The following is a 16,995-nucleotide window of genomic DNA, read 5'->3' as shown; positions in this document are numbered from 1 at the left end:
TTCCGCTTGTTTCCTGAACATTCTTTTACAATTATTAAGTATGGGATGTTTGTTAGGTACCAAGCTAGACTTAGAAGAATCAGGAGGAAATGCTCACATCATAACACTACTCGAGTAGGTAGTGATTTTCCTTTTCTTTAATAGCTGGTTAACACTGAAAAATTAGGAAACATTTGGAATTGTGGTAAAGAAGTTAATAACCTTAAACATAAGTGGAAAGGCCTGAATGTTTTATGCCACAGAGGAGACCTACCATTAACAGATTTGATAAACAAGAGGCTGTCAAAGATGAAATTACCCACCATATTTATTTAGGGTTTTACTGAAGCTTTATTTTCCCTAAAGATTCTTTTTTTCTTATCTTTTTTAACAAAAACTCTCATCAAAAGAAATACTATTTGTTGAGTAGGAGCAGACTCGGAGGCACAAGAGGATGTCAATAGGTCTTACTCCTTCCTAGAAATCATATGTACAATACTGTCATTTTTGATTTAAAACTGACATTAAGAAAAATATCCTATCCAATTCATTCAGAATTCAAAAAAGGCAAGCAAAAGAATATTGACTCATGTAGTCAGAGGATGTAATACCATTTCAATAAAGTGTGTAAACAGTTTTTAAAAAATTGCCATAAAATGAAACTGGATTACAGTTCAATTTTAACTCAATTAGGTATGCCATTATCAAGAATCTTAAGAATTCTTCTGAAGCAATTACTTAGAAGCAAATAATTTTAAAACATTATATTTAAGATAAGTTATGATCTTAGTTAACCAAGCACATAGCATTGTTAAGAGTGTACATGAAAATACTGACAGGTCCACTTTTTAAAATTCTATGAAAAATAGAATTAGAGATTCAATGAACACATTCCAAGATGAAATAACTATACCAAAGAAAATACTGATATATTCAATTACAAAGGAAAACTTGAGATGTTGTCTTATACTAAAAATTCTGACAATCTGTGTGAAAATACAGACATTAAGCCCACTTAAATGCAAATCAAGATAATTAGAACAGGCACATCGAATAAATAATCATTGTGTAAGCTACTTTCATCTCCAATGAACAAACAGTATTAGTGATCTCAAATTAATTTTGAGAATGGAAATTTTGGGAATGGAAAATAAAAATTTTAACCTTTTCTATTTTAAGCTTTAATAATTCTGATAATACCCAATACATTACAGTTTCAGAAGTACTTACCATGCCCAGATGTCTTACAGAAATGAACTATGTTCACACTCATGGATAAGTAGTTCCATTCACAATTTATTAGAAATCAGATTTATTAGATTTTATGGTGATTAGAGAACAAATCTCTGAAAAATATATTGGGTTCTCAGATGTCAAAACATATATCAACATTACTGGAATGTTTAAATTATTAGAAGATTATGAAGTATGTGTCAAGGTTCCAACAATAAAAATATTTTTAGAAGACTATCATATTTGGTAATAAATTAATTTACAATTGGTAATTTCAAAATAAATAAAACCTGAGTTGTAAATGCCCCTTGCCCTTAAACCACCCCCAGCAATATATACATAGCCATTTTTCACTTAGGCCAGTGTCTCAAACTTTATTGAACATACATATATCCCTTGGGGATCTTGTTAAAAAATGCAGTTTCTGATTCAGTAAGAGTGTGGTGGGGCCTGAGCATCTCCATGTCTAATGACTAACAGATGAAGAGGATACTGCTGGTCCCTGGACCACCTTTTGAGCATCAAGGTGACCCAATATACAGTGAGGACAATTTCTCACTTAAAGACTGTGTGGTTTTATAGATTTAAGGTTGTAATATTTTGGAATGAAACAGAAGAAACAACCCAAAAATGACCATTAAAAATACATCTTGGAAGAAAAGAATATTTTTAGTTACTGAAAGCTTAAATTATAAAGAAGTTGGCAGTGTTTCTATCTGTCGAATAGTGACACCTTTGATACGTTTTTATACAAATCAGGCCACCAAGTTCTAGGAACTGCAAAATGAAGTTAACTATAGTTTGAGGTTCTCCTCCAGTTAATTCAAGTCCAGAAAATTCAAGCCAGTACACTGCAAAACCATTATTAAAAATCTTTAATGGTAAATTGTCCATTTATTTATAAATTTGGTTTAAGATATCCCATCTCCTCCTCCTCGTTCAACAAACAAATGCTTTTTCTTCTGTCTTGTAGCTAAACAGCGTGTAACACCAAGTGCCCCTCCCTTTAAAAATCTAACAAAATTGTCTCCAACCAAGGGACCCAGCGCAAAAAGGTTGGCTTCTTTAACACACTCATAGGTATATGCATCTATTTCCACAGGATTGCCCTTACATGTGATTGGCTGACTTGAGTTATGGCCTAGGTAACACCCTTGTTCCTTTAAAAAGGATAGGTTAGGATGAGAACCTATCAATACTACTGCTGCAGACAGCTTAAATATTTTCTTCAATCCAGAGATGCTTTGAAGAATGCATTTCATATCTGACTTAAAGGAAAGCACATGGTGCTCAGGAAAACTTGTATAATCAGACAAAAGATTTGAGTCTACAGAATATGACTGAGTACACATCAAATGATAGACTTTATGATATTCAGGATAGAGTTTTTTGGGAAGCTGTTTGAAAATTAAGCTTGGATCAGTTACTCGTCTACGGAATACATGAATCACAGGGATATTATTATTGTAAGCACACAGGACTGCATCAGCTGCAGTAAGCCCAGAACCTACAATTAACACTGGATCTACTTTGCCACGCAACTTTCCTTTGTTTATAGCAGCTCCAAATTCAGGCATTGAATGAAACACAAAAGGAAAATCTTCCCCTTCAATTTCCAGATGGGCAGGAGAATCCAATGTTCCAGTTGCTAGAGCTACGTTCTCAGCAAAAAGGCAAAAGGGAACATGAGAACCATCTGCTATCCGCTGATAACCCCTGATTTCCCAGTTTCTCTTGATAAATTTTGACTTCTCTATCTGTAAATGCTTTGTTGAAACATCTCCATCTTGACTATCATTATCATCCTGCTCTCTGTAGAGTCTTGATACGGAGGTTATATATGTATTCTCTCTGAAGTTCTTCTGAAGACCCATGACTTTTACATAATGTTTATAGTAACGAGCTATTTCCTCTGGCATAACTCGATCTCCTTTTAGGTTCCTGGAAAAGGGAAAATATTCTATAAGGACAGTACTTTTAGTTTCCATGAGTATCTCTTCTCTGTCGTATGCTGTTATACACTTTTAATTTGTCTGGACTATCTTAGCTATAAATTATCCTAATACTTCACACAGAAAGCCTGTTTTTCTTTTTCAGTTAAAAAATGCTGATGAATTAGTTTTATCAACAGGAATCCCATGAAAGCAGTATTTAATGAATATATTAAATATTTAAATTTAATATATTAAATATATTAAATATTTAATGAGTACATTAAGAGACAGTATTTAATGTGCCTTTGTGATTCCAGTGCCATCTACAGTGCTCAAATTAGCTGCTTGATAACCTTTCATTAAATAAATAAAGGGATTAAAATGTGTACATCTAAAAATTAAACCAGTTTATAACTATTGAGAATTTATAACTGTTGAGCTATTACAGGTCTAATTAAAATCTACACTTCTTAGTATAGTTAGCATCACTGCCGCTCTACTTCCCATCCAGTTCTCTGCTAACAACCTGGGAAAGCAGCAGAAGAGGGTCCAAGTGCTTTGGCCCCTGCACTCACGTATAGACCTAGATGAAGCTTCTTAAAGATTATATATAGACCATCTTGACATTTTTACTAAGTTCTATTTTCCTAATGACTGAAAGAATTTTGATCTGTCTTCTGATGAACAAAATCATCTTATGCCTATTAAGATTTAACATTTCGTAATGGGTATTCTCTTTTTAAAATTTATTTGGGCTGGTGCCGCGGCTCACTAGGCTAATCCTCCGCCTTGTGGCGCTGGCACACCGGGTTCTAGTCCCGGTCGGGGCGCCGGATTCTGTCCCGGTTGCCCCTCTTCCAGGCCAGCTCTCTGCTGTGGCCCGGGAGTGCAGTGGAGGATGGCCCAAGTGCTTGGGCCCTGCACCCCATGGGAGACCAGGAGAAGCACCTGGCTCCTGCCATCGGATAAGTGCGGTGCGCTGGCCGCACCACACTGGCCGCAGCGACCATTGGAGGGTGAACCAACGGCAAAAGGAAAGACCTTTCTCTCTGTCTCTCTCTCTCACTGTCCACTCTGCCTGTCCAAAAAAAAAAAAAAAAAAAAAAAAAAAAAAAAAAAAAAAAAAATTTATTTTAAAGGAATGGGGGAGGAGGAGAGCAATCTTCCATCTGCTGGTTCACTCCCCAAATGGTTTTAACAGCCATGGCTGGGCCAGACCAAAACCAGGAGCCTGGAACTCCATCTGGGTCTACATGAGTGGCAGGGGCCCAAGCACTTTGCCATCTTCTGCTGCTTTCCCTGGTGTGTTAGCAGGGAGCTGGATCATAAGTGGAACAGCCAAGACTCAAAACCAGCTGCCCACATGGGACTCTGGCAACACAGGCAGGGCTTAACTTGCTATGCCACAACACCGACCCGTCTATGTGTTTTCCTACTCATCGAGAGATCTACAGATATAACCCATTTTTTTTTAAAGTGGATTAGTACATCTTTTATTTTCCATTTGAATTTAAAAGCAAACAGGCAGTGGCCGGCGCCATGGCTCACTAGGCTAATCCTCCGCCTTGCGGCGCCGGCACACCGGGTTCTAGTCCCGGTCGGGGCGCCGGATTCTGTCCCGGTTGCCCCTCTTCCAGGCCAGCCCTCTGCTGTGGCCAGGGAGTGCAGTGGAGGATGGCCCAGGTGCTTGGGCCCTGCACCCCATGGGAGACCAGGAAAAGCACCTGGCTCCTGGCTCCTGCCATCGGATCAGCGCGGTGCGCCGGCCGCAGCGCGCCGGCCGCGGCGGCCATTGGAGGGTGAACCAACGGCAAAGGAAGACCTTTCTCTCTGTCTCTCTCTCTCACTGTCCACTCTGCCTGTCAAAAATAAAAAAAAAAAAAAAAAAAAAAAAAAAGCAAACAGGCAGTAATGTCCCTAAACCTCCTATTCCAATTAGATGCAAGTAGAACTATAAAAAAAAAAACATACACACACAAACAAAAAAAAATCCATAAACATAATTCATTTTAACTTGTAACTTGAAGTGCATAAAATTTTTCACTTTTGAACACTTCATGATTGTAAATAAGATGCAGAATTTCAGGGGCCTGTGTAGTGGCAGACCACCAGTTAGTATCACTGCTGCTCCACTTCCCATCCAGTTCTCTGCTAACAGCCTGGGAAAGCAGCAGCAAAAGGTCCACATGCTTGGGCCCCTGCACCCATGTGCAGATCTAGATGAAGCGCCTGGTTCCAGCTGGGCTCGGCCCTGGCCATTTCAGGCACCTGAGGAATGAACCAGCAGATGGAAGCTCTTTCTGTGTGTCTTCCTTTCTCTAAGTCTGACTTCCAAATAAATAAGACAATCTTTTTTTTTTTTTTTTAAAGATGAAGATTGTATGAACTCTCAATTTTTACAGAAAACCTATAGAGTAGTTACTATTGTTATCATCTCCCTAACACAGACTAGGGAATAACTGCTTGTTTAAATTATCTGCCTAGGGTTTTAACCTTAGAAATTACAGTCAGGACTTAAACCTTGCCAATCTTTAGAGTCTTAAGTCTTCTCTTACCACTAAGCAAAGGTGAGATCTAAAGCTACTATTTATCACAAGATTATTTTTCACATATTATTTAAAAGAATATAAATAATTTAGAAGGATAAATGCTTATGGAACAAAAATCATAAAGTTTTCCATTTCTCACCCAGAATGTGTTGGGCAATTTCACTTGCTCACTTACTGATTCTGAAATTTTAAATTTCAACCCAACACATACTTTCTTTTTTAAAAAGCTAAAATGAATTTTTTGAAAGGTTTAATCTCAATTATCCATCAAATTAAGGAAAATTTCTATGGATTAATGTAGCTTCTCACTAGCAGGAAATCAAGTACTTAAATTTATATTCCTGTTCTAACAAAGGCTACTAAGTAACTTCCCACTTTAACTTGTTTCTTTGTAATACTCAAATTACAGTATATTTTCTGTATTAACAGTTCTTATCCAATTTAAAAATTTACTATGCTTAAAAATTATATAGCTCTTCATGTATATTTTTAAATTGTAGGGTTTTTTCTCCCCCAAGGCTTCTTATTAAATATTTACCTACATGATCAAACAGAAAACCATGTACCAGGTTGTAGTTTACTCCATTCTAATTTATGAATCATACAATACACACTCTACCATGATAGCCCAACACTTTAGATAGGCACACAAAAGATATGCAAACATGAAATTACATATATACTCATAGAAGTGTGTGGGTAAATGAGAGTAACCACAGAGGGAGTGATGAGAAGTTACAGAAAACCAGTTTGTGCTTGGTTTTATAACATCTAAATGGAAATTAGATTATAATTGCTGTTTCAAAGAGTTATTTTTATTTGAAAGACATATATATTTATATTCTTCATTCATACAAGATCACAAATATTTTCATTTTCACTGCATACCAAAGAATTTCATTATGTGGCAGGCATCTGGCAAAGCAGTTAAGATGACACTTGGAAAGCCATACATCATATTATCAGTGTGCCTGGGTTCATGTCTCAGCTCCATTTCGGAGTTCAACCTCCTGCTAATGTGTACACAAGGAGACAGTAGACCATGGCTCAAGCATGTTGCCCTGCCACACGTGTGGTACACTAAGACTGAGATCCAGGCTCCTGGCTTTTGCCTGGCCCAGTCCCTGATGTTGTGGGCATTTGGGAAGTAAACCAGTGGATGGGAAATCTGTCTCTGTCTCTTCCTCTCTGCCTTTCAAATAAATAAAAACAATACACTTCCAAAAAAATTAAAAAACAAGAAGAAATCTAATCATTTGATCTTTACCTTCGTTTACTGGACACCCAATCCTTAAATTTAAGTCCAGGTAGCTCCATCCAATTTCCAAAGCTGATTGTCAACATGGAGCCTTCCATATTCTATTGAAATAAAGAAAAGTACAGTCAAAAAACACACTTAGGCAGTAACAGGTTTCTTTAAGCCAAATCCATCTAATTATACTTATTAAGGCTATGGATAAAAATGGTTGTGTAATTACCTCTAAAGCTTTATATCAATAAACTATAATACTTTTATTTAAAAAGATTTATTTATTTATTTGAAAGACAGAGTTAGAGAGAGAGTGAGAGACGCAGAGGCAGAGGCAAACAAAGAAAGAGAGAGGTCTTCCATCCGCTGGTTCACTCCCTAGATGGCTGCAATGGCCAGAGCTGCGCTGATCCTAAGCCACAAGCCAGGAGCTTCTTTTGGGTTTCCTACTCAGGTGCAGGGGTCCAAGGACTTAGGCCATATTCTAATGCTTTCTCAGGCCATAGTAGAGAACTGGTTTGGAAATGGAGCAGCTGGGACTTGAACTGGGGCCCTTTTGAGATGCCAGAATTGCAGGCAACAGCTTTACCTGCTACGCCACAGCACCAGCCCCCCTTAATACTTTTAACACTTGGTATTACCCATTGGTAATTCTTCTTTCACACAACTATACACTTATGAAACAAATTTACAACATCACCAATGCCTACACAATGTTCATAGATTTGGCCTATGAACAACATTAAGTCTGAATGTACATGTTTTAGAACAAATCAATATTTTCACTTTTTAAACAAATGTTCATTAACTTCTAAAACTCTAGATGTCTTTATTTTTAATATTACTAACAGCTTTTCAAAAATTACCAACACAATCCCTTTTCTCATCAGTTATGATTCTGCAATTTAGGCTGGCTGGCTACAGCCAATTCTTCAGAATGGAGAATTAGCAGTAGTTGCCTGAGAAACAGCCTCACTGCTGAAGCTAATGCTGCCATCTAGGAAGTGAGCTCCCTTGACCTACTTACTTCTGCTCTGTTCAACACAAAGTAAGAAAAGCTCAAGGGCCAAGACACCTATCCCAATGACCTCAATAATCTCTTCCAACCAGTTCTTTAAACAATGGCTTTGTTTCTCATAAATCCTCGTACTCTATTTATACAGTCCACTGTTGGAAATGGGGACATATTATCCTAATAAAATTGTAATTAACTAACACAGAGTACTATATGCTAGACCCTGTAAAGCATTATATGTGACTACACAGATCACCAAAGGCAAAAAATGCAGCCAAGTGGCCGCTGCTTTGTTTTAAGTTTATCCTAACAATGTGATTATGCTGAATACCAGTTTTTGCTCTAGCAGGCAGAGGTCTGACTGGCTATAGTCAGTCACATGGGCACTGCTAGCCTAAACATGACTGACCCCACAAAAATTCCCTGGACACCAGGCACAGGTGAGCTTTTAGGGGTGATAACTCTTCAAATGGTTTGTTATATACCACTGTTGGGAGATTTAAGTACATCCCTATTTGAATCCACTAGGAGGGAAATCTAGAAGCATACACTGGATATCTTCTCTTTGCTGATTCTAATCTATATCCTTTCACTGCAATAAAATGTAACCGAGTGTATATCATCCTTTCTAAGTCTAGTGAGGGTGAACTTGAACTTCTCACAAGCACAATGTAAAAAATAAAAAGAGAAGGAGAAGTTAAGGCAAGAAAACTAAGTAGATGAAACATCAATGTAACATGGAAAACACAATAGGAAGTTTGCACACTACACATTAAATGAATAGGGAGCAACTGAAGGGTATTTCTGTATTAGTATATCTCAGATGTGTTTTATAAAGACGAATTCTGGTTCTGATATGAAGAATGGATTGACAGCCCTTAAGGCATTCAGATCTAGCTAAAAAGCCCATGAGAGGGCCGGCGCCGCGGCTCACTAGGCTAATCCTCCGCCTAGCGGCGCCGGCACACCGGGTTCTAGTCCCGGTCGGGGCGCCGGATTCTGTCCCGGTTGCCCCTCTTCCAGGCCAGCCCTCTGCTGTGGCCAGGGAGTGCAGTGGAGGATGGCCCAGGTGCTTGGGCCCTGCACCCCATGGGAGACCAGGAAAAGCACCTGGCTCCTGGCTCCTGCCATCGGATCAGCGCGGTGCGCCGGTCGCAGCGCGCCGGCCGTGGCGGCCATTGGAGGGTGAACCAACGGCAAAGGAAGACCTTTCTCTCTGTCTCTCTCTCTCACTGTCCACTCTGCCTGTCAAAAAAAAAAAAAAAAAAAAAAAAAAAGCCCATGAGAGCATTTCAGGCATGGAAAGCTAAGACACTGTGGCAAGAAAAATGACCTACATGAAAGATCTCTGTGAATGAGATCCCAGCGGAAAGAACAGGCCATCAAAGGAGGTACCTTTCTCTGAAGGGAGGAGAGAACTTCACTTTGATTATGGCCTTGTCTAAATAAGGTCGGAGTTTGTGAACTCAAGAGGCTTCCATAGTCTTGGCAGCTCATGACAAGAGCCTCGGGTGATTACTGACGCCATAAATAAGAGTGTCAATTGTTAAATCAACAACAGGAGTCACTGTGCACCTACTCCCCTTGTAGGATCTCTGTCCTTAATGTGTTGTACTATGAGAATTAACGGTAATACTACTCGAACAGTACTTTATACTTTGTGTGTCTGTGTGGGTGCAGTCTGTTGAAATCTTTACTTAGTATATACTAAATTGATCTTCTGTATATAAAGATAATTGAAAATGAATCTTGGCCGCCGCTGCGGCTCAATAGGCTAATCCTCCGCCTAGCGGCGCCGGCACACTGGGTTCTAGTCCCAGTCGGGGCACCAGATTCTGTCCCGGTTGCCCCTCTTCCAGGCCAGCTCTCTGCTGTTTTCAGGGAGTGCACTGGAGGATGGCCCAAGTCCTTGGGCCCTGCACCCCATGGGACACCAGGAGAAGCACCTGGCTCCTGCCTTCCGATCAGCGCAGTGCGCTGGCCACAGTGCGCCGGCCATGGCGGCCATTGGAGGCTGAACCAACGGCAAAGGAAGACCTTTCTCTCTGTCTTTCTCTCTCACTGTCCACTCTGCCTGTCAAAAAAAAAAAAAAAAAAAAAAGAATCTTGATGAAGAATGGGATGGGAGAGGGAGGGTGTGGGAGCTGGGATGGTTGCGGGTGGGAGGGAGGTTATGGGGGGAAAACTGCTGTAATCCAAAATTTGGAAATTTATGTTTATTAAATAAAAGTTGAAAAAAAAAGAAAAAAGAATGCTTTGAAGAAGCTAAGTGGGAAAGGCTTTGCAATGAATTGGATAAAAGTTAATAGTGGCTAATATTTGCAAAATTATAATTATGATGGGGAGAAATAGTCTACTCAAAAATGTTTATCAAAACAGAAAAGATTTGGTAATTAATTTGAAGTGGGAATTGAAAAAAGAAATCAAGGAAGACTCCAAGGTTTTGCCTTGAGTAACTATAGAATGGTGAAATTTATAAGGAAATTGATGAAATTTGAAGATAAAGTTGGTTAGTTGTAGACATGTTGAGTCTGAGGACAACTGTGGAATAATCAGAGGGGCATATCTATTTGATGTAAGAGAAAGAACAGTTTGGGCCAAGGATTTTGACTTGAGACTCAATCAGCATCAATATGCACACTGAAGCTGGAAGATAAGGCAGGGAAAATGAAGCTATGAAAAGAAGACTTCAGCTTGGGATATAGTCTACAGAACCAGTTTTAAGAACAAAGTCTACAAAGTAACTGAAAAGGAGACCAAACAAGGCTAGTTCAGATAACAATGCTATCAATACCTTCAAATGCTATCAGGCTCAGATTTTCAGCCCCTTCATCAAATTAAGAAAAAAGTCAGTGACCCTCAGAAAAAAAGTGTCAGTGGAAAACCAGTGACAGAAGGTAGCATGGATGAACTAAGGAGTAGTACACAGAGGTTTATAGACAATATGTACAGGCAATACTTTCAAGAAGTTGGCTATAAAACAAAAGACATAAGCTGGCATCTAAATTTTTTTTAAAGCTAGAAATAATTTTACATACTGAATAATTTCTATGGCACAGAAATCGAAGGCAAAAGAGAAATATAACACCAACTATTAGATATCCTTGAGAAGACTGGGATCCAGAACATAATAACTAGGTGAGCTCTGGATACCAGTGTTACCTGTTTTTATAAAGCTACTGATCCCATTATGAGACGCCTGCCTTCATGACCTCATGTAACCTAAATTACCTCCCAATGGCCTCATCTTCAAACACCACCACACTGGGGACAAAAAATAAAGAAATAGCATAAATGAGATACATTGCAGGTTTGAGTACAAAACTGTATGAGTTCAATCCTGCTATGTTCTATTTTCTCTTTAAAAGAAGATGCAAGAGCACTTCCAAACATGAAAGAGAAAGAAAAAAAAATGAGGGCTAAGAAGAACCTCATAAAGAAATCAAGGGTTATCAAGTAATCTTTAGAGCCCAACTAAGGTTACAGAACACTTCCCACATTTAGACAAATTTTTCCCCTGGAGGTCTGACAGCTCAATTAAAAAAAAAGATAAAGTGGCTAGTTGGATGAATTGTTTTCTCCTTTTTTTCCAAACACATGTAATAAGACATCAAAGAAAGGAATTAAAGAGAATGCTAAATCAAAGAACTGCAGAACCTTAACTTGATAGGTAAGGTGGCAAAGCGCAGGACCTAGAGCATTCTCTGTGTGTTAAGATTAGGTATAAGTGTGAGAAACTGGGTGATGCAGCTGGAAGAAAAGAGAGTTGTGATCAGAGAATAAGAAAATTAACAGCTTGAATTTTCACAACTTGAGTAGTTCAGAAAGACTAAGAAATACTTAAGTAAAATAGGCATAGATACTTTGGTAGCTATTACTTATTATCATAAAAAGAATTAAGATTTTAAAATTAATTAGAGATATATTTACTCCAGGAATGTCCTCTGATACCCTGAAGAAGTTACTTGATAAATTATGGGTACACAACTTCTTAGATGTGTAACACTGCCATAGAAACAGCCAACTGAAGTACTAACATTTGATATTTGATATTTAATGTTAATGCTGTCATGAAGTCTACTTCATTAACATAGCAAACTAAACTATAACATTTATTCGTATAGCAAATGAATACTCACTATATACTAGACACTATTAACTGTAATCACCTAAAAATATTTATTAATTATTGGTCCTCTAGTGAAATTTACTGGTTAAATCTTTGTTGGTTTTCTGGTTTAATCTCTACTATAGATTTGAACTGTATCTCCCCCAGAATCCTTGCTTGCAGCTCTAATCCCCAGTGTGATGGTGTTTGATGATGAGGCCACTGGGAGGTAATTTAGGGTTACAGGAGGTCGTGAAGGCAGGCACCTCATAATGGGATCAGTAGCTTTATAAAAACAGGAAGAGAGGTTGCTCTCTGTCCTGTATAGACACAATGAGGTGGCTATGTGAAAGAGAAGAAGGACCTTCCCAGAAACCACATCAGTCTTGGACTTTGTTCTCAGACATTCTAGCCTCCACAACCAACATAAATAAATGTCTGTTGTTTAAGTCTTCTTGTCTATGGAATTGTGTTACAGCAGCCAAGCAGACTAACACAACTTCTTTCTTTCACAACACATTTTTCTTTTAAGATCTTGAAAATGTATGGAAATATTAGACACTGGTTTGAAACACTGTAAATACTGCGTTAGATTTTGTATATTCTAAAACAAATACATGGATTTTAAATGTGTTACTGTGCAAAATATTCCTAAAGTGTTTTACATATAATTTTTATACGATTGTAGAGATAAACAGATGAACTGCTTTTCTGAGAAATGAGTATCTTAAGACACTGTATCAATAATCAACTTGATTACTACTAGTAATCAATGCATATTTAAGCAAATAAAGAGGATTAAGGTGATAAACATTACACATTACAGTATTATAATGGTTAAGAATCGAGCTGGTTTATGAAAACAAAATATATACTTCACATACTTTAAAATTCCAGGAAAAATATACTCACATGCCAAGCCCCACCAGGTGGACCTTTACCAAGAACTAAGTGAGGAATATAATGATGCTGTTCTAATTTCCAATGCAAAACGGATGGATAGTCATACCCAAAGTCAGCATCTGGATGAAGCAGTGTGTCAAAAAGCACTGCAACTGGATTGGATGATCGGCCCTCAAGACCTTCAGACAAATATTCTAAGTCCTAAAAGCAAAGTGGAAAAAAAAGGTACAGTTTAGAAAAATTAAAAATAGCTATCATAATAATGATCATTACTCTAATTCAGTGTTTCCCTGATAATGGGCTGTACAGCACTGAAGTTAAGTTCCTAGAGATCTCAATAGATTCTTTGGTCAAATATAGGAAAAGGCTAGGTTTCAATAAAGCCAACCAGATCAATATATAGAAAAACTTAAGAGGCTGTTACATGCTAATGTCCTATCCTCATGTCTGGTGATAAAAAATAAGTCCTTTTAAAACTTATCTGAACATCGAGCATCTCTTAAGATGCCATCAAGAAATTATTTCAGAAAATCAGTTCTAATAAACTCAGTGAAGCAAACAGAACGCAGGAAAATATATTTATTAATCTAAAGAGTGACAGAAAGCACTACTTCAAATTTTCAACCAAGAAACAATGTTCATCTAAGTAAAAGCTAATGTTTTTTTTTTCTTTTATTTAATGAATATAAATTTCCAAAGTACGACTCATGTGTTACAATGGCTTCCCCCCCCAAACCGTCCCTCCCACCCACAACCCTCCCCTTTCCCACTCCCTCTCCCCTTCCATTCACATCAAGATTCATTTTCGATTATCTTAATATACAGAAGATCAGCTTAGTATACCTTAAGTAAGTATTTCAACAGTTTGCTCCCACACAGAAACATAAAGTGAAAAATAATAGATGATTTTTTTTAAATGATGATGAAATCAGATCAGACCTATTGTCATGTTTAATCCCAGTGAGAGTCAAGTAATGTTTTAACATAAAAATTTTAAAAATTACACGTAAGTAAGAGATAATACCTGATCAACAATGGAAAGATGTCTTGCTTCTTCTAATTTACTATGTAAGATTGCATTGGGGTGCATTGCTTCTGATGATAAATATGGTCTGTAGCCTGACAACATATAGGAGAGGCATATTCCTGAAGGTCCATTTCCTATTTAAAAAAAGGTGCAAAGAGTTACATAATACATGTTTACACTCTGGTTCTTTGTTTTTCTCCTATTGTGAAGACAGCTCTTCTCCTTTGCCAATTCTTCCTTCTTTAACCTTTTAAAATCAGACGTTTGCAAGATTTTGATTCTCTACTATTTTCTTTTGTGAGTCTCATCTATTAAGGCTTCAACTCTCACTGTTCCAGAAATTGGTTCTCTAGGCTGACCTCTTTCCTTAAATTACATTCCACTTTCTTATATGTTACTTCTTCACTCCAACCTATTAATAATGTAAACACAATGTGTAAAGGCAAATTCTTGAATCCCTTCATTTAGGTGTCCTATTCTTTAAACCATATCCCATTTCAGGGCATAATTTTTAGCACAATCCTAAATTAATTAGGTTCTAGTTCTACACTTATTTTACCATCTATATCTAGTCTGTTGTCTTTGCTATTCCCACTCCTGTTCTCTCACCTAGAAGACAGTCTCCTACTGTTTCTCCTTCCTTAGATTTGCCCACTCCCAAATCACTGCACATAGGGCATTCAGATGAATTTGGTTAACACAGTCGATATGACATTCTCCTCCACTCTAAAAACTTCAATTGTTTGTGTCTGACTATCTAGTATTCTCCATGTTCTGACCTCAATTTTCTTTCCAGGCCCAGATCCTAATATAAGTATTGCCTTCCTTTATATTTATATACTTTAACTAAAACCAAACTGGACTTAACGGTTGACCTCAGTTGAACTATTTCCATTTAGGTAGTTCTTTTAGTCTTGGTTGCCACTTATCTATGCCCTCTACCAAACATTTAATTCATCTATGACAACTGCTAGCCATCAATGAAAGAATTCTATTTCTTGCCTAACAGATTACACTAAATAAAATATACTCAAAGATGTAAATATGAAAACTGTAACAATACTAGAAAAGGAATAATACTCTGTACATATAATGCTATAGTAGAAAATATCTAAACATGACAGAAAACCAAAAAAATACAGTAAGCTACTTTTCTGATGAAAATTAGAAACATATGACAAACAGTAGAAATTAGGATCTGAGGCATAGAGTTAATTCACTTGAAACAAACAAAAAAGGCACAAAATACTGAGGAAGAAAAATCATATGCTAGTATCAAGAGATGTAGAAAAAACATTTAACAAATTTCAATATTCTCTTACAATTTTTAAACAACTCAATAAATGAGGAATAGAGGGGAATTTCTTCAACATGGTAAAGAATATCTACAAATAATATACATAGTTAACAACATACACAGTGATGAGAAACTAGATGTTTTCCCTCTAAGATCAGGAACAAGACAAGGATGTCCCTTTTCATCACTCACACTCAACACCATAATTAAAGTTCAAGCTAGTACAATAAAATAAAGAAAGAAAATAAAAGAGATAAAGATTAGAAAAAAATCATCCCAGTTTACAAAGGACATGATTATTTCTATAGAAAATCTCAAGGAATTGACAAAAACAAAGAAAAAACATACTGGAAGACACAAGCAATTTCAGCAAGATTTCAGCAAATAAATCAATAGGCAAAAGTCAATTGCTTCCCTTTTTTTTTAAAGATTTATTTGAAGGCAGAGTTACAGAAAGAGAGGGAGAGACATATGAGATCTTCTATCCACTGGTTCACTCCTCAGATGGATACAACGGACCTGGCTAGGCCAGGGCAACACCAGGAGCCTAGAACTCCAACTGGGTCTCCACAAGGGTGGCAGGGGCCAAGGCACTTGAGCCATCTTCTGCTGCTTTCTCAGGCCTATTAGCAGGGAGTTGGGAAGTAGAGCAGCTAGGCCTCCAATCAGTGCTCATAAAGGATGCTCATATGGGCAGCAGTGGCTTAACCTACTGTGCTACAATGCAGGCCTCAGTCAATTGCTTTCCTATACACCAGCAATAGCAATGAACAGGTAAAATTTGAAACTAAAAATATACCATTTAAATTTATACTAAAAATAATTTAGGTGTAAATCTAACAAGATACAGATAAGATTTACATGATATAGGCTTATCCTCTGCCTGCAGCGCTGACACCCCGGGTTCTAGTCCCAGTTGGGGCACTGGATTCTGTCCGGTTGCTCATCTTCCAGTCCAGCTCTCTGCTGTGGCCCGGGAAGGCAGTGGAGGATGGCCCAAGTGCTTGGGCCCTGCACCCACATGGGAGACCAGCAGGAAGCACCTGTCTCCTGGCTTTGGATTGGCATGGCGCACTGGCCATAGTGGCCATTTTGGGGGGTAAACCATCGGAAGGAAGACCTTTCTCTCTGTCTCTCTCTCTCTCTCACTGTCTAACTCTGCCTGTCAAAAATAAAGAAAGAAAGAAAGAAAGATAGATTTACATGATAAAAATCACAAAACTCTGATCAAAGAAAACCCGAAACTGAACCACACAAGCAGAAAGATATGTCATATTCATGGATTGCAAGATTCAATATTATAAAATGTCAGTTTTTCTCAACTGATTTATAGATTCAACACAATTATAATAAAAAAAACTCAGCCAAATACTTTGTGGATACTGGCAAACAGATTCTGAGGTTTATACAGGAAGGGAATGACCCAGAATAAAAAAAAAAAATTCAGAGAACATAATTCAATTTCTTGTATTACTCTAATGCTACAGTAAATAAGATGGTATGTAAATGGTAAAAGTAAAGAAAAATAGATAAATGGCACAGAATAGAGTCCTATAAAGTTAACCAAAACATAGTCAATTGGGCCAGTGCTGTGGCATAGCAGGTAAAGCCGCTGCCGGCAGAACCAGCATCTCATATGGGCACTGGTTCAAGTCCTGGCTGCTCCACTTCCATTCCGGCTCTCTGCTATAGACTAGGAAA

At 37.8% G+C, this 16,995-nt stretch overlaps 1 protein-coding gene across 2 annotated transcripts in view; it reads right to left on the bottom strand.

Annotated features, from left to right (window-relative positions):
* Nucleotides 1-294: 294 nt before the first annotated feature.
* Nucleotides 295-16,995, bottom strand: part of OSGIN2 (oxidative stress induced growth inhibitor family member 2) — a 31,659-nt gene continuing 14,958 nt past the window's right edge. Inside the window, exons 3-6 of one of the 2 annotated variants that reach the window (XM_070075846.2) lie at nucleotides 13,995-14,131; nucleotides 12,980-13,171; nucleotides 6,963-7,054; nucleotides 295-3,153 (exon numbers count right to left, since the gene is read on the bottom strand). In XM_070075846.2, the coding sequence (XP_069931947.1) occupies nucleotides 2,124-3,153; nucleotides 6,963-7,054; nucleotides 12,980-13,171; nucleotides 13,995-14,131 (1,451 nt within the window). In that variant the 3' untranslated portion in view covers nucleotides 295-2,123. The remainder of the gene's footprint in view (nucleotides 3,154-6,962; nucleotides 7,055-12,979; nucleotides 13,172-13,994; nucleotides 14,132-16,995) is intronic. The other variant, XM_070075848.2, reaches the window with a different exon arrangement.

Source organism: Oryctolagus cuniculus, chromosome 6 (genome assembly GCF_051225735.1).
Source record: "Oryctolagus cuniculus isolate XC-2025 breed Fujian yellow rabbit chromosome 6, ASM5122573v1, whole genome shotgun sequence".
NCBI classification, from domain to species: Eukaryota; Metazoa; Chordata; class Mammalia; order Lagomorpha; family Leporidae; genus Oryctolagus; species Oryctolagus cuniculus.
The sequence above is the reverse complement of the archived record's forward strand: the minus strand, read 5'-3'. Positions and strand labels throughout refer to the sequence as shown.